At 53.8% G+C, this 25647-nt stretch overlaps 1 protein-coding gene across 1 annotated transcript in view; it reads left to right on the forward strand.

The window, feature by feature from the left end:
* The first annotated feature begins 19910 nt into the window (after positions 1–19910).
* The window catches only part of PADI4 (peptidyl arginine deiminase 4), a 35009-nt gene continuing 29272 nt past the window's right edge, over positions 19911–25647 (forward strand). The window contains exon 1 of the mRNA XM_040462606.1: positions 19911–20035. Coding sequence (XP_040318540.1) covers positions 19944–20035 — 92 coding nt within the window. The 5' untranslated portion in view covers positions 19911–19943. The remainder of the gene's footprint in view (positions 20036–25647) is intronic.

Below are 25647 nucleotides of genomic sequence, written 5' to 3' on the forward strand. Positions count from 1 at the left end.
TGGTTTGAGTCCAATTCGGGTCCTTCTTCGGGATTAGAGCCTGTCGGTAAGAACAGAGAAGTTGCTTGCAGCCGAAGCATTTGCTTGCCTGGCCCCTGCAGAATTTGGGGCTGCCAGGCCCAAAGTTTGGTAAGGCGGTGAGTTTGCTCCGTCTTGGCCACAGGATGAGTTAGGGCTGCCACGGGCAGTGATCCAGCCACATACATGCAAGCCCAGGGGTCAAGTGCTAGGCTGCCGGGGCCAAGCGAGTGCGGCAGGGCAAGGGTCTGGGCTGTGGCCGGAAGGTTGCGTTGTGAGTGTGGCAATGGGGGAAGCTTGACTTGTTCTGGAGCCCCAGGAGATCACTCCCTCTGCTCAGCACCCTTCCAACCGCCCCCCCCACCCCAAGGTGCAGAACAGAAACACACCCAGGCTGGCCCCAGGGCTGGGTTGCTTCTGGGTGGTTAGAGAAAGTGCTCAGCCTCCCCCTCCAAGCCCCCTCCTCGCCACGATTTACTTAGAATCTCTTGAACAGACTCCCAGTGCCCCTGTGTGGCCAGATTTTTATCAGAATAAGCCCACCTCCAAGGGAAGCTGGCACAGATTCTGCTGAGAAAATCCTGTTTTGTGAAAGGTGGGGAATGTGGGTTTTCTAGAAGGCAAGTGCTTAGAATTGGGAGAACTGGGGTGAGTTTGCAAGCAGGCTTTTCTCATCACTCCCCGCGCCCCCCATTGCCGGATGCCCTCAGGTTGGACACAAGACAAAGTCCTGGATGTGGACATCTTTGGGGGGTGGAGGCATGATTCTAATGCCTACCACGGCCAGCTAGCCACCACCCCCCTCCCCGACTGGGCTTTCTGGACTCCGTGAGCTGGGCCACACATGTCCCCTCTGAAATCCAGCTCGGCTGCTCCATGAGAGTCACGGGGTCAGCAGGAGAAAGATGTTACCTGTGGACCCTCCCTTCAGGGCTGGTGCTCAGTCCTGGACCATTGGGGGCACTAGGCTGAGACCCGGGATCCCCTGAGTTCAGGCTGGTGGTTCCTAAGAGCACCAAGGGTTGCTTCATCCAGCCTGAGGACCAGCCCCTGCCTCCCGCCCCAGACAGCTGCCTGTGCTGCACTGCGTGTTCCCTTCCAGGGCCTGGAAACCCCCAGGAGGATGGGGCCCCCGGGCCATTTCCCCCAGAACGCGCTATGGTTTCTCCGACACAGAGGTTAGCCTTGACCCTGGGAAGGTGAGGTTGGGTGCTCTAAGGCAGGCTGAAGGCTGCTAGGTTGGGCCAGTTATTTATGCCCCAGCAAAAGTCTTCCCAGCACCCTTCTGTATCCCTCATCCCTTCACTCAAAATCTATTCAGGGAGGATCTACTGTTTGCCAGGCAAAATCTCCAACCTCGGGAGTTCACATCTAGGGAGGCAGCAAGTAAAGAGACAGAGATCGCTAGAAATGATGGCGAGTGCCATGCAGCGGAGCATGAGGAGCAGAGAAGCGAGGTGGGGTCTGCTTTTGCAAGGTGACAGACTCCTCCCAGCAGAGGAGCTATTTTGGGCTGAGGCTGAAGAATGCGAGGGAACAAGCTTCCGGGCGTGGGGACAGGACGAAGCCCGGAGGCAGGGAAGGGAGGGGAGCGTCCGTGGCATAGCAGGACCAAAAGAAGACCAGGACGGGGTAAGGGTATGGAGTGGGGTGAGTGGGGACGAGGCCCGTTTTCCCAGAGCCCTACGGCGCCCATCTCAAAGCACACTGCCCCTCCCCCCACCCCAGGGTCTAGACCTGGGGGTAGACAGGATGGGGGAAGAGTGTGTCCGGACGCTCTGCCCACGCACCCCAGGCCTCGGGCGAAGCAGCGTGGGGCAGCGGAAAGGCCAAGTGCCTCGGAGTCGGACGATCCGACGCTGAACTTGGCACTTCTCAGCTCTGAACCTCTCGGAGTCTGTTTTCTTCTCTGTAAAATGGGCGTAATGCTTGTGCCCGCCTCAGAGAGTTCACACGTGGTTTCAGTAAGACGCTCGGCAGCACACCTCCTGGCACATAGTAAGTGCTCAATAAATAATGCCTGCTGTGGTACCTCCTCAGGCCACCACTGGGTATAGAGCTCCTAACTCCTGCCTTCATCTTGGGGATGGAGACCCTTCGAGGGCCCCGAGGTCAGATTTGGGAGGAAGGGACGGGAGGGCTGGCCCAGCAACTTTTACATGATAGCCCGCTGGTCCCAGCTGCGTGGGATTGACCAGGCTCCGGCCCAGACGGGAAGCGAGGGCCTGTCTTTCCTGTGGGAACTGGCTACGCTCCGTGGCACTGGACCCGCCTGACTCGTGCTTTCTTCAGAATTAGGAATCGGTAACTGCAGGGCCTTGGCAGGAGGTTGCCCAACTCTGTGGTCTCCTACGCCTCGGCCGGCAGCCCCGGAGGACGGAGCGTCAGGCTGGGGCAGCTGGGGCTCCGGGATGGCCCGGAAGGAATTCTGGTCGACTGGGTGCAGTCAGTAGAAGCCACCGTTTCCTCAACCATCGGCGTCACGGCACGTCTCCCACGGCCTAAGGTCGGCGAGTGTGACCCGTGTGCCAGCAGGTGCCGTGCACCTGCCACATAACTGTCTCGTTTGCTCTGCACAGCAGGCTGGCAGGTGGTTACTATTATCACCCTCACTTTATAGGCAAGGAAACCGAGGCACAGAGACATGCAGGAACTTGCCCGGGTCACAGAGCCCTTAGGTGGAGAGGACAGGTTTGAGTCCAGACGGGGGACCTCCGTAGCCTGGGTTCTTACGCAGCCACGGTACAGATCCTCACCCCATCCGCCCGTTAAGAGTCACCCGGGGAGGCTGGAAACTAGCCGGGCAAAGTCTCCGCCCTTGGAAGGTTGGTCTGGACCTTGGGATGTTGCACGAAGCTGCCTGGTGATTCTGACGGGCAGCCAGAGCAGAGCATCAGTGGCCCAGGCCATACCGCCTTCCCAAGCCTGCCTGCCCCTGCCCCTGCCTGGTCGCCATCTCCGCCACCTAGGATCGGCAAGTTCGGGGGGCTGTGGGACCCCACATCACCCAGGCTGTGGTGGCACCTCCGACAACCAGACAGCTCCTGCTACTCTCCAATTTTCTTGCAGGGACAGTGGCTCTTAGCGTGCACACAGGATTTCCCAGAAGAGTCATTAAAAATACAGATTTCTGGGGCGCCTGGGTGGCGCAGTCGGTTAAGCGTCCGACTTCAGCCAGGTCACGATCTCGCGGTCCGTGAGTTCGAGCCCCGTGTCGGGCTCTGGGCTGATGGCTCAGAGCCTGGAGCCTGTTTCCGATTCTGTGTCTCCCTCTCTCTCTGCCCCTCCCCCGTTCATGCTCTGTCTCTCTCTGTCCCAAAAATAAATGAACGTTGAAAAAAAAAAAAATACAGATTTCTGGCCACCCTCACCCGTCAGGCCACGCCCCCTGAGCCAAATCCCTGGGCCTGGCTATTGGGATGTTGTAAACTTCCCAGATGGTTCTGATGATTCTGGGTTAAAAATTCCAACGATTTCCTGTTCATCATCACAAAACATCTGGACATAGTGTGGACGTTTATCAAGATGGGTCTTTGGATGTTATTATTTTTTTAATTTTGAGAAAGAGAGAGAGAGACAGAGTGAGTGGGGGAGAGGGGCAGAGGGAGAGAGAGAGAGAGAATCTTAAGCAGGCTCCGCACTCAGCATGGAGCCTGATGCGGGGCTCGATTCCATGACCCTGGGATCATGACCTGAGCCCCAATCCAGAGTCAGGTGCTCAACCGACTGAGCCGCCCAGGCGCTCAGAAGGTGTCTTTGAATTCTGGGGTCGTCCATACCTGGGACTGTTATATGTCATTTAATAAGAATGAATGGGAATGATCCCAACTGACGTGGAGGGGTTTCCACAAGGCAGCGAGTGAGAAACCCGAAGCCCAAAATGGCGTGCACACGCTGTGGTCAGCAGGGGCACGGGGCCCTCAAAAGTGCCCCCGCTGTGCGTGCGGGTGTGTGCATTGGTTTCTGATTGTACAACCATGGAGAAAGCACAGACTGACTACCATGGTGGCAGGGAGGAGGAAGGAGGCAAGCAGATACATAAGGAATAAAAAAAGACACCACGCGGGGGCACCTGGGTGGCTCCGTCGGCCGAGCGGCCAACTCTCGGTCTCAGCTCAGGTCATGATCTTACGATGTGTGGGTTCAAGCCCCACATCAGGCTCTGCGTCTTCTGTCAGCATGGAGGCTGCTTGGGATTTCTCTCTCCCTCTGTCTCTCTGTAGAAATAAATAAGCCAACAAACCCTTAAAAAAAATGTGCCCATTAAAAAAAAAAATACGCTGCGAGGTGGGTATGATTCGACTACCTGCGTGATTTATGTATTAGAATTACACATCGTGTGTGTATATTCAAACTCTTTTTTTTTTTTTTTTTTTTTTTTTTTTTTTAGTGAAAATGAGCTGTGCTTTGGGCCAAAGACTGTGGCCACGCTGGGGAGTCAAAGTACAAGTTGAAGTTTCTGGAGAAAAATGGCACCCCCCACCACTGAGACCACAATGGAGGTTCCTCCTCCACGGAGCTCATAGTCTGATGTCCCAAGCAGACAATGCGGTAACCCAGCCCCAAATAACGCTCGGGGCACGAAGGAAACAAACGGGGGCGTGCAGCTGGGAGCCCCAGGGGACCTACCTCAGACAAGTGGTCAGGGAGGCCTTCCAGGAGGTGGTATCTCAGACTGGATAGAAAGAGTGGGAAGGGGCCACAGTGGAGAGCGCAGCGGGGGCCAGAGCCCCGAATGGGGGGCTGACTCTGTGTGTTCTAGAACCTGGCCAAAGGCCTCCCGGTGTCGGAATGGAGGGAGCTGGCGCAAGGGAATGTCCTGGGAGAGAAGGCGGGTCCCCATCGCTCTCACAGGGACGAGCTTCGCTGTGGCTCTGAAGCAGGGGGAGCCCTCTGAGCAGGGTGCGATGTGGTTTGGTCTAGATTTTTTAAGAGAACGTTCTAGACGGGGAACTGGCTTGGCGGTAAGAACTGAGGCGGGCGCAAAGACGGGGTCAAAGGGCCGCCACCGTCAGCCGGAGAGCAGGACCGCGTTCAACTCCCCGTTTGTGTGAGAACCGAGGCAACAAGGCGGGTCAGGGGCAACTGCCAGTTTTCCAGGCTTATTAACTCACCGATTTACTACGCAGTCGATCGCAGCTACAAAAAAGTCTTTATAACGTTCCTGGAGGATTTAAGGGATTCTTAGACAGGACCCGGGTCTACGCGGCCCTGTTTTCTTTGCAAAAGAGAACACTGCAAACCCCTCCGCGGTCCTGCGGGTGACCCTTCCCGCCCGCCTCCCACACCCGGGGCCTCTCGCTACCCTGAACGTTGTGTTTGTCATCACTCCGCCCCTCGTTACGATTTCACCACTCGCGGCGGCATCTCGGAACCACCTCTGTGCAGCGCTGCCCGTTTTTAGAGTTTAGATGCTTCCAACCACATTCGTTCCCGTTACTCCGTGTCTTGCCCGTTTCACGCAACACCGTGTTGGTGAGATTCCTTCCCGCTGCCTATCGCCACCGTTCCTTTGCACGGCTACGTAGTATTCCGTGTCGTGAATGGGATTTGGTTATGTCTTTCTGTCAAGGGGTCTTGGGTTCTTTCCATGTTTTTAAAAAATTTTTTGCTGTGACGAGCAACGGGGTTATTGTCAGGATGTTCCCTGGTGTGCACATTCACGAGTCTCTCTAGATGAAGTATCTAGAAGGTCTCTAGCCTCCTTGACTGGGGAAATGGTGATGCGGTGGAGGAGAAAGGGAAATGGGTCCTTTGGGGGATGCGGGGAAGCGTTCGTTTCTGGGAGGCTCGCGGTTCCAGCGAATAGACGGTAACACGGGTCGCGCGCGGCTCAGACGCAGCGCGTGTTTGTTTCCTGCTCGTGCCCACAGTCTGAGGTGGGCGTTGTGTGCCCCATGTGTGGTGCGCCGGGTGGACTAGAGAGTTCTGCTCCACACAGTCGCTCGGGGGCCCAGGCTGGCGGAGGCCCTGCCGTCGTGATGTCCAAGGTCCCCCTGGGCGATGGCCTCGAGCCGGCAGAAAAGAGGAGACAGAGAGGAGAAACGACATCGGGCCGGAGGGGACACACATCACCGTGGGAACTCAGTGCCCGCGTGTGGGTGCAAGGGACTCTGGGAACGTGGTCCTCGCCAGGGCAGGCGGCCTGCCGAGTCACATCCACATTACAGATGAGGGAAGAGGCTGCTCGCTAGTGGTCCGGGAGAAAGATCCCTCACGGAACGGACATCCCAGGTCCCAGCGGTGAGCTTTCAACCTGTTCCTTCCTACACCTCCCTCCCTCCCCCCGCCTTGGGACACCGGGCCCTCCTGATAGCTTCCTGGACGGAGATGAAGGGGTCAAGGGTGCCTTCAGTGCAAGCAGGCCAAAGTCCCGCGTTGAGGACCCGGTGACCGATGGAGGCGTGCAGTGCCTCCGTGTTTCCTGCCTCCCTGTTTGCGGCGCTCGAGCGAATGGTGTGTCAACACGGGAGCGGACTGAGGCTCATCCGCCCGCCTGTACCTGCCCGTTGCTCCTGGGCGAGAGCTCCGCCGACGGAGAGAGAGAGATACTTCCGTCTCACCTGTTAGATGTTTCCTGAGCATGTGCTATGTGCCTACGCGGCAATGGCCGTAGCCCGGCGAGGAGCCCATCGGGAGCCAGGCTTCCAGGGTGCGCTTCCTGGCTTGGCCGTTGCCAGCTCTGTGACCTTGGGCAGGACCTCTGCGCCTGACTTTCCTCATTGGTAAGGCGGGGATGATAATAGTCCCCATCTCGGGCTGGTGCTGTGAGCAGAGTAAGAGATGGTCTAAGGTGCTTGGCATGGCGCCCGGTGCTCGGTAAGCGGGAGCCGTAACTTGAGGTCATCGGAAAGACAGGTGTGATTTGGCTCAGAAGCCCCGATTTGTCTGCACTGCCACCTAAGGAGTCTCTTACCCGCTTTCTCCTGATAATAAGCTTTTTTTTTTTTTTTTCTTTTTATGCTTAAGAAGTCTGGCTACGGCCAATGCTTTGATGAACAGAGTGGATGCAAACACCCTCCGCCCACCAGGGGGCGGGCTGTGGAGGGTCCCCTGTGCCCACGACGATGTGCCCGCGGCCACTCCCCTCTGACTTGAAGCTGAAGTCAGTAAGTAGTGGCAAGTTGTCACAAGGCCAGGGTCCCGAGGGGCTGGCGCCCCGTTCCTCCGTCAGGGCACCAAGACTGGGGCCTCCTGGTTCCGAGCGTTTTCTCGTTACGTTGGTGGCGAGGATTTGAGACGGCTTTTGGTGGGATGCTGGGGCGGGGGAGGGGGGCCAGGAGTCCCCCTCGGAGTTCCTAGAAAGGACCGTGCACTCGAAAACACAGGGTGCGCGGTGCTGGTGTGAGCGCCCCGCGGACGTGTGGGTGTCCTCACCCAGCAGATGAAAAGCGGCCGTTAAGCCGACTCCTGAAGCAATGCTGTCTTTGAAGAGTTCGAGGCCAGCATTAAAGTTCATTCCGCACTTGCTTCTTTGAACTCTCCCTGGGTCTTTAAGTGCCTCGGCATCCTGCGAAGCTGCATCTCAGCGGTAATTATCTTAATAGGAAACATCTCAATCACAGAAATGACGGCCGCCCCGGGTAATTCCCAGGGCTCCGGCAAGCAGGGGCCTGAGCAGGGCTGGGCAGGGCATGACTCAGAGATGAGTTTTTATGTGAGTAACACTACCCAGGAAGGTACGGGGCCACTCAGCCCTTATAGTTACATATTTTCTTTTTTTTTTTTTTTTAATTCCCTTGACGGGAATGATTTTTCAAGGGAATTGAGACCATGTATCATAAGGAAACAGTCAGCAAATTGATGATTAAAAAATAGAGGAAGGGAAAGACACCAAAGCAGGAAAATTTTAAGAAATAGAGGCCACAGGAAGAAAGGACAAAGATATGAAAGTGTGGTTAAGCTCAGATTTGGGATCTGAGCTTCCCGGCAGACCGTGCAAAAACAGGAAGCAGAATCAGCCATCTTGTTCTCATTATCGGAAGGAAGGCAACGCGCCACGTGATCCCCGCCACACGTGGGCCCTTATAAAAGGATGTGGAGAGGTCGCTGCCTTCAACCCTCTGTGGCGGCAAATGTGACGAGAGATCTCCTACGTCTGAGCCTCCGTTTCTCATCTGTAAAGTGTGGACGATGCTTGTCTTCCCGGATCGTTCGAGGAGGACTAGACCCAGGCCTGGCAGACTGGGAGCAACCGGCAAACATTCGTTTCTTGACTTTCCGTTCTCCAACCCTGCAGGACCAGTGCCTCATTCATCCTCTCCGTAGCAGCCGCTTAATCCTCACCCCTGTTTTATACGGGCGCAATCATCCCTGCGGCGTGTCCAGCCTCGTGGTAGATTCCGGGGAAGCGAATGCGCAGATGTGGACCCCGCCTTTACGAAGCTCACAGGTGAGGAGCGAAGCAAGGCCACTGGGCAACGGCGGCATGGCAGGATATATACAACGATCAGGGCGTAATGGGAACGTCCGTTTGTTAGCACTGAATCCGAGCTAGGTCCCGGCTTCGACGAGAGCAGCATGGAAAAGGAAGCCTGTAGGCACAGCAGTGAATTCATAAATACAAAAATTGTAAGCAAAACTTCAGCAAACTAAATGCAAAGAGGATACAATATCGGATCAAATTAAGCCAATCCCAGATCGCCTTAGAAAATCAGTCCGATGGCTTCATAAATCAAAGACAATTTACACCATGATCTCAATAAATCAGAAAAAGACAGTTGATAAAACTTCCATTAAAATGGAAAGTTTTATTTTAATATTTATTTTAGCTTAAAATAAAACTTAAGCTAAGCATAGAAAGGAGCTGCTTTTTAAAAAAAAAATGTTTATTTTTTGAGAGAGAGGGAGGGAGAGAGAGAGACAGAGCATGAGTGGGGGAGGGGCAGAGAGAGAGGGAGACACAGAATCCGAAGCAGGCTCCAGGCTCCCAGCCGTCAGCACAGAGCCCGACGTGGGGGTGGAACTCACGAACCGTGAGATCATGACCCGAGCCGAAGTCGGACGCTTACCTGACTGAGCCACCGGAAGGAGCTGCTTTAACCTGATGAGGAATATCGACAGCAGATGTTCTCATGGTGTGGTCCCCAGACCAGCAGCAGCAGCACTGAGAGGGAACTCCTCCCAAACGAAGCCCTCGGGCCTCCCCTGGACCTACTGAGTCAGAAACTCTGGGGTCAGGGTGTGGACAGGGGCAGTGGGCTGTGTCTGCATGGGCCCTTCGGGTAACTCTAGTGTGGCTGGACTTCAAGAACCACCGGTCTACAAGAAACCCACGTCAACAATTACACTTAATGAGGGAATGTTGAAACCACCCTCCTAGGATCAGAGGATCAGGGAAAGTTCATGCAGTACAGGTGCAGGTTTTAAGGACCAGAAAGGAATGATTACAGACATAGAAAAATCCAAAAGAATCTGCACGCTATAAGAATAAGAAGGTTTAGGGGCACCTGGGTGGCTCCGTCCGTTGAGCGTCTGACTTCGGCTCGGGTCACGATCTCACAGTTCGTGGGTTCAAGCCCCACGTCTGGCTCTGTGCCGACAGCTCGGAGCCTGGAGCCTGCTTCCGATCCTGTGTCTCCTTCTCTCTCTGCCCCTCCCTGACTCATGCTCTGTCTCTCTCTCTCTCTCAAAAATAAACATTAAAAAAAATTAAAATGTATCTAGAACTGCAAAGAGCCGAGAATAGCTAAGTGACTGTTAAGATGACAGGATGGGAGAATGGGCCCTACCAGGTATTAAGACTTAGTATAAAGCTGTAATGATGAAGGCAACGTAGAATTCGTGCAGAGGTAGACAAACAGTCCCATTACCCAGATCGGAGGGTCAGACGTTTCATTATTACCTGGTAGGAGTTGCTGATCAACTCTACCTGTCACCCTTGGCATGTATCACAGACAGATTTTCTCCGGGTTTGTGGTTTATTTTTTATTCACTTAATCTTTTAATAAGTGGAAGTTCCTCCTTTTATTTTTAAAAAATTTTTAATGTTTATTTATTTTTGAGAGAGAGACAGAGTGTGAGGGGGGAGGGGCAGAGAGAGAGAGGGAGACACAGAATGTGAAGAAGGCTCCAGGCTCTGAGCTGCCAGCACAGAGCCCGATGTGGGGCTCGATCCCACGAACTGCGGGATCATGACTTGAACCGAAGTCAGATGCTCAACTGACTGAGCCACCCAGGCTTCCGGAAGTTCCTCATTTTGATACAGTTAATCATTCCTTTATCATTGTGTTCTTTGTGGACCACTATCCAGAATAGATAAATAAGTCCTACCGCTCAATAAAAAATAAGAAAAAGAGAAACAATCCCATGGGGGGGGGGGGAAGGATAAAACTATAAATAGGCCCGTCACAAAACAGAAAACACAGATTTCCAATAAAGAGATGGAAAGATACTCAGCCTCGTTTGTAATGAGGGAAACTCAGAAGCAAACCACAATGATACGTTATTTCCAGGCTTGGCGGAGAGGCGAAAATAAATGCATAAGGGAGAACTCTTAGCCAGGATGTGGAACAAAGGGAAGGCTCAGAAATCGCTGATGGGGATGAGACTGGTGCAACCACTATGAAAAATAGTTCGCTACGACCCAGTGAATTAAAAATGCCCCACCCTGTGCCAGGAATTCGACTCCTAGGTATATACCTGCGGGAACGCTTGCACGGTTCCCCGAGAGACGTGACTGTTCATGACAGTGGTACTTCTATCATCCCCGGACTGGAAACGATGCCCATCGCCTGCGGGACGGATCGCTAAATTGTTGGACGTCCATGTGACGGGATATTGGGAGGCAACGGAGATGCACCGTATACGACTCCCCCGGCAACCGGGGCGCGTTTCAAAAATACAACCTTGAGCGAAGGAGGCAAGTCACAAAGGACTGAAGTGTGCTTCCATTTACGTCGAGTCCAAAACCGGACAAAACTAACCAATACGGTAAAAGCTGTTAAGAAAAGCAAAGGAGTGATGACGGAAAAATTTGCCGAATTGTTGGTTCAGGGCTGGGACGGGGATGTAGTGAGAGAGGTGTCCCTAAATTGCTTCAAAGATACTGAAGACTGGGGCGCCTGGGTGGCTCAGTCGGTTAAGCGTCCGACTTCGGCTCAGGTCATGATCTCACAGTCTGTGGGTTCGAGCCCCGCGTCGGACTCTGTGCGGACAGCTCAGAGCCTGGAGCCTGTTTCGGATTCTGTGTCTCCCTCTTTCTCTGACCCTCCCTGTTCATGCTCTCTCTCTCTCTCTCTGTCTCAAAAATAAATAAATGTTAAAAAAAAAATTAAAAAAAAAAAAGATACTGAAGACTTTCTAATTTTTTTTAAATTTTATTTTAGAGAGAGAGAGAGAGAGAGCGAGCCTGAGTGAGGGAGAGGGGGAAAGGGAGAGAGAGAAAATATCTTAAGCAGTCTCCATGCTCAGCACGACCTAGGACTTGATCCCACGACCCTGGGATCGGGACCCGAGCCGAAATCAAGAGTTGCACGCTCACCCGACGGAGCCACCCAGGCGCCCCCTTTCTGTTTTTTAGCCTAAGTGGTGTTTGCACGCTGTGTCCACTTTATTACTGTTCCTTAAAACGAGCGCGAGTTCTCGCGCTCCTCCGTATGCATGAGGTGTTACACACGATTTGGGCTCACGCGTGCAGACAGAAAGGCGGCCGCGGAACGTGCGCGTGAGCAGATCTCGTTCATCAACGCGGCTCACGCTGGCTGGAACGAGATCCCCGCCTCCAGCAGGCAGACAGCAGGGGACCTGCCAGCCCCGGAGGACGGCCCCTGGCCGTGGCTGCCAGTGCCCCGCCTGCCGTCCCCTCTGTCTTCAGTTCACGGACACCTGGCCTCCAAGTACCAGCACGAGCGCTCTTTGTCTACGAGAGCCTGCTCACCAGATGCCAGGGACGCGAGGCCCTCAGGAGCAGCCCTCGACCTACTACGGCTGAGGGGGATGGGCTGTAAATGCCCCGGCTCCCCTGCCGCTGGGGTGGGCTGGCCGTGGGGTAGGGGCTCCACACTTTCCAGCGCCCCCGGGGGGGTGGCCCTGAAGCCCTCAAGTAGTCACCACGGTGACCAGCTGACTCACACACCTTCACCGGCCCCCTTCCCTGTCTCACTTTCCCACCTCGTCCTGGCCTCCTGCACCTCCCAGATAAACCGCTTGCACTCAAGTTCCTGTCCCAGAACGTATAGAGAGAGCGAGAGCGAGACAGAGACAGACAGAGACAGAGAGACATCTTCTTAGTTCTGTTTCTTGGACTTTTTTGTTTTTAATGCTTATTTATTTTTTTTTATTTAAAAAGATTTTTTTTAACATTTATTTATTTTTGAGACAGAGACAGAGCATGAACAGGGGAGGGGCCGAGAGAGAGGGAGACACAGAATCGGAAACAGGCTCCAGGCTCTGAGCCGTCAGCCCAGAGCCTGACGCGGGGCTCGAACTCACGGACTGTGAGATCGTGACCTGAGCTGAAGTCAAGATGCTTAACCTACTGAGCCACCCAGGTGCCCCAGTGCTTTTTTTGAGAGAGAGAGAGTGTGTGAGCAGGGGGGGGCAGAGAGAGAGGGAGACACAGAATCTGAAGCAGGCTCCTGGCTCTGAGCCGTCAGCACAGAGCCCAACGCGGGGCTCGAACCCACGAACCGCGGGATTGTGACCTGAGCCGAAGTCAGATGCTTGACCAACCGAGCCACCCAGGCGCCCCTGTTTCTTGGACTTTTGTTTTGTGTTCCTTGAGGGCAGGGACCCTTCGAGCTTCTGTGTCACTAATACCTGGCACACGGCCCTAGTGCAGAGGGGGGCTCAGCAGATGTCTGTTGAATAAACATAAATCAGAGGGCGCCTGGGTGGCTCGGTTAAGGGTCCGACTTCGGCTCCGGTCACGATCTCACGGTTCGTGGGTTCAAGCCCCGCGTCGGGCTCCATGCGGACAGCTCAGAGCCTGGAGCCTGCTTTCGATTCTGTGTCTCTCTCTCTCTGTTCCTCCCCCGCTCTCACTCTGTCTCTCTCTCTCTCTCTCTCAAAAATAAATAAAGATTAAAAGAAACATTTTTTTAAGAAAAATAAACAGAAATCATAAGACCCAAGAGTCTGGGGGCTTTTTTCTCCCCCCAAGTGGCCAGTGAAGCCTTGTGCTTACGGCTTTGCCATCTGCTCGACCTGGATTCAAATCCTAACTTCTTTTACCACCAGGTGGTCTTGTGCCGGTCGGTCAAGTTCTTTGAGCCTCAACTTCCTTGCCTGCAAAATGCCTTCCCGGTGGAGTCATCCTGGGCTCCATTACGGCTCCGTTTATAGGACCGAGAGGCACGTTCAGGCTAAACCCACAAGGCCCCCGAGTGGCAGCTGAAGATGCCTGGATGGTCCTCAGTGAGGAGGGACGCATAAGGGGTCTAGAGCACCAGGAGGAAGAGGTCTTGGCTGGCCTGCCCAAGACCTCTGTGACAGAGTCACCCGGCCCCGCCTTTTGGCTGCCCCGTTGGGTGTGAGTCCACTGAGCAAACAAATTCCGCAGAAGATCATCACCCAAGCCTGGCTGAGAAGAATGTGAGGTGTCAGTGTTATTTGAAACCAGCGCTTGGGTTCAAGTTTTTACGGCCGTGTTATTTTAACGTAGCTCCAGGTGCAACCTCCAAGTCGCTGCTGGAGAGAAGCATTCGCGGTCTAACCAGAAAGCGCAAGGTGAGGGGTTTGTGAGGACACAAGGCGCCTGCGGGGCTCCAGCCCCTGGCTCCTAAGGTCTCTCCTGAATGGTATCGCTCATCGACAACGTCGGCACCTGGATGGCAGACATCTGGCACGTGTAGCCACCCCATTAGGCATGAAAGAAACACGAAATACCACCGTCAAAATAGCAGAAGCGCCCCCCCACCCCGCCGCCCGGCCCGAAAGTGTTGTGGGGCAGGCGAGCGAAGTCAGCCGTCTTGGGCAGAAGCGTTTGGACTTGTATTCGCGGAGACTGGCGTTGCGATGATCTTGCTGTCCTCCGTCTGGTGGGTGTCCTCCCCCGGCGTTCGTTATCGGTGCCTGGTGTTCTGGACAAAACCCAACGTAATGCGCCATGTAACAGGCTAGAGAAGAAAACTCATACCGTTGTATTCAGTGGGTGCCAAAAGAGCATTTGAAAAAAATCCAATAGACATTCATGATTCAAACTCTCCGCAAATTAGAAATAGAGGCACTGGGGCTCCCGGGGGGCTCAGTCGGTTGAGCCTCCGACTTCGGCTCAGGTCGTGATCTCACGGTTCGTGGGTTCGAGCCCCGCGTCGAGATCTGGGCTCACAGCTCGGAGCCCGGAGCCTGCTTCGGATTCTGGGTCTCCCTCTCTCTCTGCCCCGCCCCACTCTTACTCTGTCTCTCTCTCCCTCTCTCTCAAAAATAAATAAACATTAAAAAAAAAAAAGGAAGTAGAGAGGCACTTCCTCAACTAGAAAGAGCACGTACAAAAAAAAAACACAAAACCACATCTACAGTTATCAACATACTTCATGGTGAAAGACTGAACGCTTCCCCCCGCAAGATTGAGAGAAAGATAAGGATGACCAATCTCACCACTGTTATCCAACTTAGCACTGAAAGTTCTAGCCAGTGGGTGACAAAGCAAGAAAAGAAAGATGTACAAACGAGCAAGGAAGAAATAAAACTACCTCCTACCTCTGTTCGCAAATGCCATAATTATCTATGTAGAAAATGCCGAGGAATCTACCAAAAAAAAAAAAAAAAGCCCTCCTAGAACTAATAAGTGAGTTCAGTGAGGTCACAGAATACGAGACCAACACATAAAAATCCCTTGTGTTTTAATATACTAGCAATGGACACGTGGATACTGGAATTAAAAGTACAAGACCATCTATCTACGACCGCCTCACCAAAATGAAATCCCAAGATAGAAGTCTAACAAACGTGCGCAAGACTTGTATTCTAGAAGCTCCAAAAGGCTGGCGAAAGAAGCCCTAAATAAGTGGAGAGATGCTGTGTTCGTGGGTCGGAAAGCTTGGCACAGTGAAGTGTTAGTCCTCAGCAAACTGATGCCCGGGTTTTAATGTAGTTACAGTCAGAATCCCAGGAAGACTGTCTGTAGAGATAAGCAAGGTTCTTCTAAAATTACATGGAAAGACAAAGAAACTGGAATAGCTAAAACATTTTCGGAAAAGAATCGAGCAGGAGCCTTTAGTCTACCCAATTTCAAGACACGACTGTAGTAATCAAGACTGTGCTTGGGGGTTGGGGGATAGACGCGTCGATCAACAGAACAGAACAGAGAACCCAGAAACAGCCCACGCAAGGATGGCCAACTGATTTTTGGGCAACGATGCAAAGGTGATTCGACGGAGGAAGGATCGTCATTTCAACAAACGGTTGAAGGAGCAAGGATGTATCTTAAACAGTTTTCAGTTCAACATAATACAGAATTTCTTGTGCACCTGCTCGGTACCAGCACTAAGGGTACAGCGATGATCACAAAGGCAAGTCCCAGCTTTGGGGGTGTTGACATTCTCGTGGTCACGGTCCCCAAGAGAAGTTCTGGGTGTTGGAGAAGGGATGTGGGCACCTGGGGTCGAAGACAGGGTAGAAGGCGGCTCCAGAAAAGACTTGCACCTGGCTGCATCCCCCTCTTTCCTCAAAGATGGCATAGTGGAAGGTCACAGGCTTTCGATGCAGGCGGACCTGTGTCCCATCTCCCAGCACTGCCCAGACATAATGCTCACCTATCATTGACTAGTAGGGGTCTTCCCTTCGTCAGGCCAATCTGGAAGATCTGGACACCCGGGCTTCAGAGCTCATCAGCCGAGGGACTTGACCAGGAGGCAGCTGTGTGGTGGGCAGAGTGGGACAAGGGGCGAAGGTAAGCCCAAGTGTCCCCACTTGCTGTCTGCATAACCTTGGGCGAGTTACCTAAGCCTTCCAAGACTCAGTTCCCTCATCTGGAAAGTGGGGAGAGCATAACTCAGACATTAAGGTTGATGTGGGGATCTGAGATGAGGTCATGTCAGTGGCCTGGCCCGGGCAGGGGCCGCACCAGAGAGCAGAGCATGTTGGGCAAAGTGGGGTTTGAAACCCACGCAGGAGCCTGGTGACCTTGAAACCCATGCAGGGGCCCGGTGACCTTGAGCACGGGGCTTCACTCCTCTGTAGAAACAATATCCTAAGTCCTGCCCGCTGGGTTAGGGTGAAAGTTGGAAATAATACAGCCAAGGACCTGGAGGCAAGTGTGGAACATAGTGCACGTGTAATAGACTGCGGTCTCTGTTATCACCCTGGGTCCTTGTAAATCTATTTCCAACAAAGCTTAACAGCCTCTAAGAGAGTGCCGGGCACTTAGGAAGCATCTGATAAGTATTTATTGAGTCAAGAGCCGAGTAAGTGAATCTGAACTCTATCTGTGAACGAACGACCCTGGAGAAATGGCTCGGCCGTCCACCCCAAACATAACGTTGCCCTACACCCGTCCCTGCGTCTCGGAGAGTCCCTGACGCCAGGGCCTCTTCCCCAAACAACATTATCACTACCACCTGGAGAAAGGGCATATATCCAGGCCAGTTGCTGGGGCATCGGCTCAGGTGCCGGGGGGCGTCGGGCAACTCTGAACGTCGCCTTACTTCCTGTAAGCTGTGAGCAGCCCCGCTGGTGATTCTGCCTTTCAGCGGGGAGAGGGGCCCCTTCCTGTAGCGGTTCTGGTCTGGGCTTTGAGTCAGCTGCTCTCTTGTGCCAGACCGTTTACTTCCCAAACTTCCCAAGGTTGATGCCATTTTGGAGATAACAGGCCGGGTTCTGAAGGATCCTCATAGGAAGCTGTCCTCAGCGGCCCCACCCCAGGGTCCGGTGCCGGGCTGGGTGCTGGAGAACACTGCAGTCTTCAGCCACAGGGCTTAGTGAGCACCTACGATGAATCGGAAGCTATTCTAGGTGCTGGTGGTGCGGCCAAGACCTATAGAGGCCCTGGTCTCATGGCTGATTGGGGGATAGACATTTGAACACACACACCTAATAATAAGCTGTAACAAATTTCAGGAAAAAACCAAAATGCCCTGTAGGAGAATGAAGAGAAGGAAAGATCAATCCACAAAATCCCTGCAAGGAGCCACAGACCTGGATGCAATTGTGTATCATAACATGGTTTTTACGCCAGAAATCCGCAAACAGCCTTCACGTCCCGCATGGCTGTCGACTAAATCATGGCTCCCCCCAAATCCGTAAGTTGAAGGCCTCACCCCCAGTGTGGTATTTGCACAGGCGGCTTTTGGTAGGTAATCGGGGTTAGATGAATCATGAGGGTAGAGACATCAGAGAACTAATGGTCTGGGTCTCTCTCTGTCTCTCCCTCCTTCTCTCTCTCTGAGCCACATGCACAGCAAGAAGACGGCTGTGTGTGAGCCAGGAGGAGGGTCCGCACCTGAACTGATGCCATGATCCAGGACTTGCAGTCTCCAGGACTGTGAGAAAATAAATCTCTGTTGTTTAAGGCCCTCGGCCCAGGGTATTTTTGTTACGGCAGCCAAGCTAAGACAGGGAGCGGCCAGGCAATGGTGCAGCTGGGGCGGGTGGTGCCCCAACGACCCCCAGGTCTGTCTGCCCTCGGGCCACCTGCCCACCACAGAGCCTTTCATCCCTACTCTGCCACACGAGGGCACGGGAGTCTGCAAAAGGGCATCGTGCCCAAGTACGGCTGCTTTCCCCGTGTGAGCGTGTGGAAGCGCGTGTGTGTGTGTCTCACAAGGCTGGTTGCTCACCGCAACCCTGTGAAATAGCAAAACACACCCTCTTTTGTTTCCCGTCCTGCTGGTAGCCCCTCTCAGTCTCTGGTGCAGGGTCCTGAGGCTTCTCCCTTCTCCGTCCACACTCATTCTCTGGGGACGCTCTAGACGCTGGCAGACTTGTCATTTCTAAGCCCGATCCTCTCAAACTCCGGGATCATGTGTCCCATGGCCCACGGGACGTCCCCACACAGACTCGGATAGACAGCTCCCGCTCGGCACGGCCGGGTCCAAACTCCCGACGATGGCCACGCCGCCTGCAGCTGCCCCTTCCCAGCCCTCCCCCCGCAGCGGGTGCCAGGTCTATCCCTCCAGGGGCTCATCCCCATCCCCCTGCCCCCCGGACCTTGGATTTCTAGACTCCTCACTTTTCTTGCTGCCCCCCTTCTGGCCCATCTGCGAATCCTATTGGCTGTACTCTCAGGCCATGTCCAGAATCTGACTGTTTCTCACCTCCTCCACTGCCAGCACCCATCATCCACCACCTCCCGGACAGCAGCAGCCTCCTCGCTGTTCTCCCTGTGGTTGACTCCCCCCAGCAGCCAGACAGATGAGACCATGGGCCTGCCCTGCTCAAAATGTCCCCCTGTCTCCCCAAGTCACTTGGGGTAGAAGCCAAAGTCCTCACGACGCCCGCAAGGCTCTCTGTGCTGCACACCGGCCTCTTATCACTGCCCTCCAGCCCCCCTCCCATTTTGCTGCCTTCCAGCCGCACGGGTCTCCTTGCCCTTTCTTGAACCCTCCAGACACGTCCCTCCCTGCCTCAGGGCCTTTGCACTAGTTGCACTGGCCGGTCCCTCAACCTGGAATGTTCTCCCCCCAGGTATTCTCACTGTCACCTTCCTCCAGTCGGCTGAGATGTCACCTCCTCCGATCACCCTTTTGGAAACTGCAATCTCCCCCTTGCCCTGCCCTATTGCTTCATTTCTCCCTAACACTCACATGTTATATAATTCACTTATTACATTTATTGCCTACTGGCTCTCTCTTTCTACTACAAGAAAGTTCCACGGAAGCAAGACTTTTGTCTGTTTTGTTCTCTTTGTATCCTCAGTGCCCAGAGCAGGGCCTGGCAAACAGGAAGCAATCAATAAATGTTTGTTGAATTAACACAAGTGCTCTGGGCTTGTTCTCTCTGTAGCTTATTCATAGCAAATGTAAACCCTAAAATGCTGAAGCAAAAAGGGGGAGAAATGATGAAGAAGAAAACTACTCCAGGAGACCTAAGGCTCGGGGGTAGAGCCCATCCCTGCCACCGACTTGCTGTGTGAGAGTGGGCATGTCACAGCCCTCTCTGGGCCTAGTCTGCCGTCCACAGGATGACCGGGTCTGGTGGCGAGGGCCTTCTCGAGTCTGACAGTTGACAGCCCCCTCCCTCGGCTTCCCTCCAAAACTCAAACTAGTCCTAACCCTATGACCAGCCAGGGAAATCGGGTTTATTAAGACCTGCTGTGTGCAAGTAGCAGTGTGGACGGGTCAGAGCATCAGGTCCGGCCGCATCGGCTTTTGGCTCAGGAAATGGGCTTTGAGCCCCAAGAAGGCTCCTCCTTATGGCTGGAGGAGCCCCGGGAGGATTATTTAGCTTCCCTGTGCCTCAGTTTCTTCTGTAAAATGGGAATAATAATGATACGGACCTCCGAGAGGTGCCGTGAGAACAAAGCGAGGGAATCACGATTGTGTTTCCCCCCACGGGCCTGCCTCAGCGGGTCATTCCATGCGAGGGGCAGAGACGGCTGCCAGACGCACGGAACATAGCAAGTGGGCCATCACGTGGGTGACCAGCCCGGGGAGACCCGGCCCGAGCCAGCCGTGACCTCCTGGCGACAATCTCCCGAGCCCCCTGCGTTTCTCGCCTCTTCCTGATACAGGTGTTGGGCACGGGGAGGCAAGGTGGGAGGGCCCCAGGTGCGCACGGGGCTGTTAGGTGAAGATTCAGACCTACGCTCCCCACCCCCAGGCTTCCTGAGCCCCTGGCCCTTCCCAGGAGACCGCGGGCGTCAGTGCCCGGGCAGCTCCTGGGCTGGGGAGGGTGGAGAGGACACGCCCCGGGGCCTGCGTGGGGAGGGCTAAGCCGCAGGCCCGCAAACCACAGGTGCTGACTCATGGCTCGGCCCGGCCGGGCCTTATAAAGGAACCAGCCGAGGGGCTCCCTGCAGCTGGAGGGACGGGCTGGCGGGAGGGACTATGGCCCAGGGCACGGTGATCCATGTGGCCCCGGAGGAGCCCACCTATGCCGTGTGTGTCCTGGGCACCGAAAGTCAGCTGGATGTCTACAGGTGAGCGGGGACATTCGGGGCCGGGGGCGGGGACGGGCCCAGTGATGCTGGATGAGCAGGTTCTGCCGACACAGGATGCGTGGTTGGCTGGGATTTCCGGCCGCAGCCTCCGTAGCTGCCGCCAAGGGAGAAGCCAGAGGGGAAAGGCTGCGTGGCCCCGGGATGTGCCTGGACTCGAGGCGAGGGTTCCCCAGGGCCTCACCGCAAGTGAATGACCACAGGGCCAACAGGACCCTCTCCTTTCGCCGTTGAGGCAACGGAGCTCAGAGAGGGTCTGTGACTTGCCTCACGGCACACAGCAGGCCCACGGCCCTGGAAGGAAGGCTAGGCCCTGGACTTCACGACCCACACCTGGTTCAAGGGGCCGTTTGCCAGCCCCCCACCTCTCAGCCGAGCCTCCCTCCAGGTGTGCGTAAGAACGCATCCGCGATGGGACAGGCTGTGGCGTGGGAGAGGCTGAGGCCAAGGCCAACTGAGCCTCAGGTTCCTCATCTGTGAAATGGGGATGATATCCACTTCACATGGAGGGTAGAGGGATTAAAGATGAAAGCGTGTAAGAACTCAGCATAGAGCTGGACATACTGTTAGTGGTTTTCATCCATCCATCCATCCAACAAATACCAACTGAACACCTACTATGTGCCAAGCCGGCCCAGGCTCTGGTTAAACAAGATACGGTCTAGGGACGCTCAGTGCTCCTGGTCGGTGTCGTTGTCGTCGGTAGAGGTAGCGGCCTCCCCCGGCTTCCTCCCTCCCAGGCCGGACATCTGTGGTCCTCGATGGTGCCCACGGGACTGTCTGGGACATTTCCTTCAAAGTGGCACCGCTGCCTCAACCTGGACCGCGGTAGAGCAGCACCAAAGGGGGGAGCCTCCCGGAGACGTGGAGGGGAAGCGGGAGACCGAGAAGCCGAGGGATAAAGGGAAAAGAGAGGCTGGTGTCACCTGAGGCCACCTGCCCCCTCTGAGAGTGAGCTCCTTCTGAGACACAGAGCCCTGTCATTCACCAACCCCCACCCCCCCACCGGACGTCTCACACAGTGATGCCCCAGATTTCCCTCCCACTGCCCACGCACAACTCACTCAACGGCCTCAGGAAGGCAGGCGATGCTGCTATTCCCATTTTACAGAAGAGGAAGCTGAGGCTCTGAGGGGTTAAGTAACCCCCCTGAAGCCACACAGTCCAGAGGTGAGGGAGTTGGGATTCAGACCCAGGCAGCCTGTCTTGGGGACTCCTCCCTCTCCCTTCTTACCTGCCCTTGACCGCAGCCCCCCCACCCCTGCCCAGCCCTGCCTCACGAGGACCTTCTTCCCATCTCCTGGGCAGCCGCCCCACCGACTGCAGTCTGAATTCTCTTCATATGTGTATAAATAGATATATAATTTATTGTCAAATTGGTTTCCATACAACACCCAGGGCTCATTCCAACAGGTGCGCCCTCCTCGATGCCCACCCCCCGCCTCCCCCCTGAGAACAAACTGGGGGTTGATGGGGGTTGGGGGGGGAGGGGAAAGAGGAGGTGAATTCTCTTCTTGAGACACGCCCTCCTCCCCAGCCCAGCCCCCTGGTCCTCCCCCTGCCGCGTGCATGCCTCCACCCCTTAGCTCAAGCCGAGCCCTCTGCCACTCGGCTCAGAGCCCCCGGGGTGAGAAAAACAGGGCTGGGGGGGGGGGCGCCTGGGTGGCTCAGCGGGCTAAGGGTCCGACTCTTGGTTTCAGCTCAGGTCACGATCTCACGGCTCATGAGTTCGAGCCCCACAGTGGGCTCTGTGCCGACAGTGGGAAGCCTGCTTGAGGTTCTCTCCATCCCTCTCTCTCACTCTGCCCCTCCCTGGCTTGTTCTATCTCTCTCAAGATAAATAAACACTTACAAAAATTAAAAAAAAAAAAAAGACAGGGTTGTAGAGGCAGGAGCAGACCTGGGGCTGTAGGACCCATATTCCAGAGCTGCTCTTAACAAATGCTGCTTGCGATTTCCGTTCTGCATTTGGAAAAGCTCTTTTCCTGTCATGGGATATACACTGATGGTATTGCAACAAAATTCCACTGTCCCCCCAGCGTCTCCTTCTCAACAGGTGACCACTCAGTGTCACAGCGGGGAACACGGGCGAGTCTCTGTCTGAGCCTCAGTGTACCCGTCTGTCAAGTGGGAACGTTAACATCCACCCTGCCGGCGCGTGGCGAGGATTACAAATGACACAAGTAATTTGGTCCCCCTTCCCGCAAAGACTGCGTGATCTCCCGAATTCAAGACTTGCAGACACTGAGTGCTGTGCGGCCGGGGGTCGTTGGGAAGCAAATGCCGGATGCGGGAGCTGGATCCAGAGGTCGCTTGTCTGGGGCTCCAGCTCTCAGCGCTGTCCCTGCAGAGGCTGGTAGAAATTGCACGGAGATCAGCTCTGGGTTGTCTTAAAGCAACACACACGGCGGCTCTGGGGCCCCCCCCCCCCCCCCCCACACAGTGAAAACCCCTCTGTGCTTATGGAAGTCCCTTGGTCAGGGACCCGAGAGGGTCTGAAACACAGCCGAAGGAAAGGACGTACATCCCAGGTCCAATCCCAGTGGTGCCACTTCCCAGCTGGGCCTCACTGCCCTGAGCCTCCGTTTCCCCATCTGGCACACAGGGTGGCTGTGAGGCCACAGACCTGGCTGTCTGCGCCCGTCTTCCTGCCCCTGGCGAGGAAGCCACGTGGGGCAGAGCGAGCCGAGGGGAACCCGCCGCGGGCCGGGGGCTGCGTGCGCCCCCGGCTTGGCCTGCCCGTTGTGTTTGAGTCCCTTGTTCGTGTTCCTGCTGTTCCGAACGCCCAGCGTGCCCCTCTCCTGTCCTGCGGCTGAGATGACCAGCTCGCCGTCCTTGGAGGCTAAGAACTTGAGGTTGACTTTGCGGGGGTGGCATAAGGGCCCGTGCAGGGTGAACAGCCCACAGAAGGAAACTGGGCAACAGAGACGAGGGGAACGTTGGGAGAAAGATGAGTTTCTTTTTCATCTGCTACTTCTCGGTCCTGCAAAACTTACTTCAAAAATTGACCTCCTCCTGGGGCGCCTGGGTGGCTCAGTCGGTTAGGGGTCCGACTCTTGGTTTCGGCTCAGGTCGTGATCTCACTGTTTGTGGGATCCAGCCCTGTGTTGGGCTCTGTGCTGACAGCCTGGAGCCTGCTTGGGATTCTCCCTCCCTCCCTGTCTCGCGGCCCCTCCCCTGCTTGCGTGCACGTGCACTGTCTCTCAAAATACATGCACACATAAACATTAAAAATAATAATCTCCTGAAAGAAAACATGAAAATGTCAATGATTGTCTCTAAGTTGGTAAGATTCCATTCTCTTCTAGGCAACTCCTCCCTCCCTTCCTTCCTCCCTTCTTTCCTTCTTTCCTTCCCTCCTCCTTCCCTCCCTTCCTTCCTTCCTTCCTCCCTCCCTTCCTTCCTTCCTCCCTTCCTCCCTTCCTTCCTCTGTCTGCCTCTCCCCTACTTTCTTCCTTGTTAGCCTCATATTAATGACATCACTGTGGGACAAATTGCCCCAAACCCAGTGGCTTGAAACAATATCGTCTATTCTCTCGCCTTGTCTGTGGGGCAGGACTCCTGTGTGGCTTCCTGGGTCCTCCGCTTTGGGGCACCAGTGGGGGACACAGAGACACTGTCCAGGTGTCAGTGGAGCCATAGTCATGTTAGCAAGCCTGTTCACATAGATGTTGGCAGGACTCGGTTCCCCGTGGGCTGGACGCCTCCCTCGGTTGTTTGCCATCTGGGCCTCTCCGTAGCTCACAACATGGCAGCTGACTTCTCAAGGTGAGGAAGCCAAGGAGAGAGGGGTGAGGGAGAGAGGCAGAGAGAAAGTGTCTTTTGTAACCTCAACCACAGAAGTGACAACCCATTGCTTTCGCCATTTTCCATTGGTTAGAAGGCCGTCACTAGGCCCTTCCCACCCTCAGGAGGAGGGATTTACAGGAGGGCATGAGCACCAGAGGTGGAATTATTGGGGGCCATGTTCAAAGACTGCCTATCACGTACTTTTCCTAATTCTCTATAAGGAATACATGCAGCTTTTGATACAGAGAAGGAGAATTTGATGACAAAAATAAAAATGGAAAATGCAATCATAACACTCATATCCTTGTGACCTTGTGGAGTTAGCTTTCCCCCCCCTCCAGGCTCCCCAGGGAGCCTTCCATAGTTTGAATCTGCTGCCATTACTAGTCCTTCCACGGTCTGTGGGTCACTCACTGGTACAGAAAGTACCCTCTCAGAACACTCTCAGACATATCTCCTGGGGTACATGCTCCAGGGATGCCCTGGGGTGTCTGTCTAGTGGTGGAATCGTTGGGTTTGAGGGGCCAATGTCTGACTTCATAGGAGAACACCCAGTTGTTTTACAGAGTGGTTAACTTCACCCCCATAAGCAGTGTGTTAGAGTTGACTTTCAACCATATTGTCTATGGCATTATTTTTCGCCAGTCAGGTTGGTGTGTACGCCTGTGTTACTATGGCCTGGATATTTTTGTTTCCTTACTTATTAGTGAGATGGAGTGAGTCTTCACATGTTTATCATCCTTTTCTGTTTCAACCTCTGTGAATGCCTGTTTATGTCTTTGGCCATTTTTTTCTATTGTATTATCTATCTTTTTCGTATTGTTTAGCCCAAGTTCTTTACATATTGTGGGTGCTAAGCCTTTTTGGTTTTATGTCATGAATATCTTCTCCTTAGATTATGCTAGTCTTTTCACTTTATGGTGTCTTTTGGTAAACAGAAGACAGTTATTCTCATTTAGTTGAATTTACAATCTTTAATATTTATTAGTTTTGTGTTTTGTTTGAGAAATGGTATAAAAATGCTGCAACATCTTTTTTTAAAAGATCAAACACCTGTTTATGACAAGACTCTCAGTAAACTTAGAGGGGAATTTCCTCAGCTTGATAAAGACTATTTACAAAAAACCTACAGCTAACATCACACCTAATGGTGAGAAATTTGCAGCTTTCCCACCAAAATCAGGAGCAAGGCGAAGATGTCCCCTCTTACCACCGCTTTTCAACATCATACTAAAATTCCTAACAAGTGCAATGAGACTAGAAAGGGAAAGAAGAGAGGTACAAATTGGAAAGAAAGAAATAAGCCTCTCTTCATTTGCAGGTCATATGATCGTCTTTGTAGAAAATCCAAACACATTAACAATAACAACAAAAAACAAACCTTCTAAAACTATGACAAGGCTGTAGGATACAGTGTTAATGTGGAAAAGTCCATCATGTTCCTACATACTGCCAACAAACAAGTGAAATTTGAAATTTAAAAACATGATACCATCTATATTTGGACTCCCCCCTCCCAATTTAATACTTAGCTATAAATCTAATAAAACCTATATGAGGAAACTACAAAACTCTGATGAAAGAAATCAAAGAAGCAAATAAATGGAAAGATAGTCCATGTTCATGGATAGGAAGATTCAATATTGGCAAGATGTGAGTCCTTCCCAACTTGATCTATAGATTCAATGCAATCCCATTTTGTGGGTATCAACAAACTGATTCTAAAGTTGATATGAAGAGGTAAAAAAAATCAGAATAGCCAACAGAGTATTAAAGGAGAAGAATAAAGTTGGAGGACTGACACT

Source organism: Herpailurus yagouaroundi, unplaced genomic scaffold, assembly GCF_014898765.1.
Source record: "Herpailurus yagouaroundi ecotype Mexico unplaced genomic scaffold, PumYag 77, whole genome shotgun sequence".
NCBI lineage: Eukaryota > Metazoa > Chordata > Mammalia > Carnivora > Felidae > Herpailurus > Herpailurus yagouaroundi.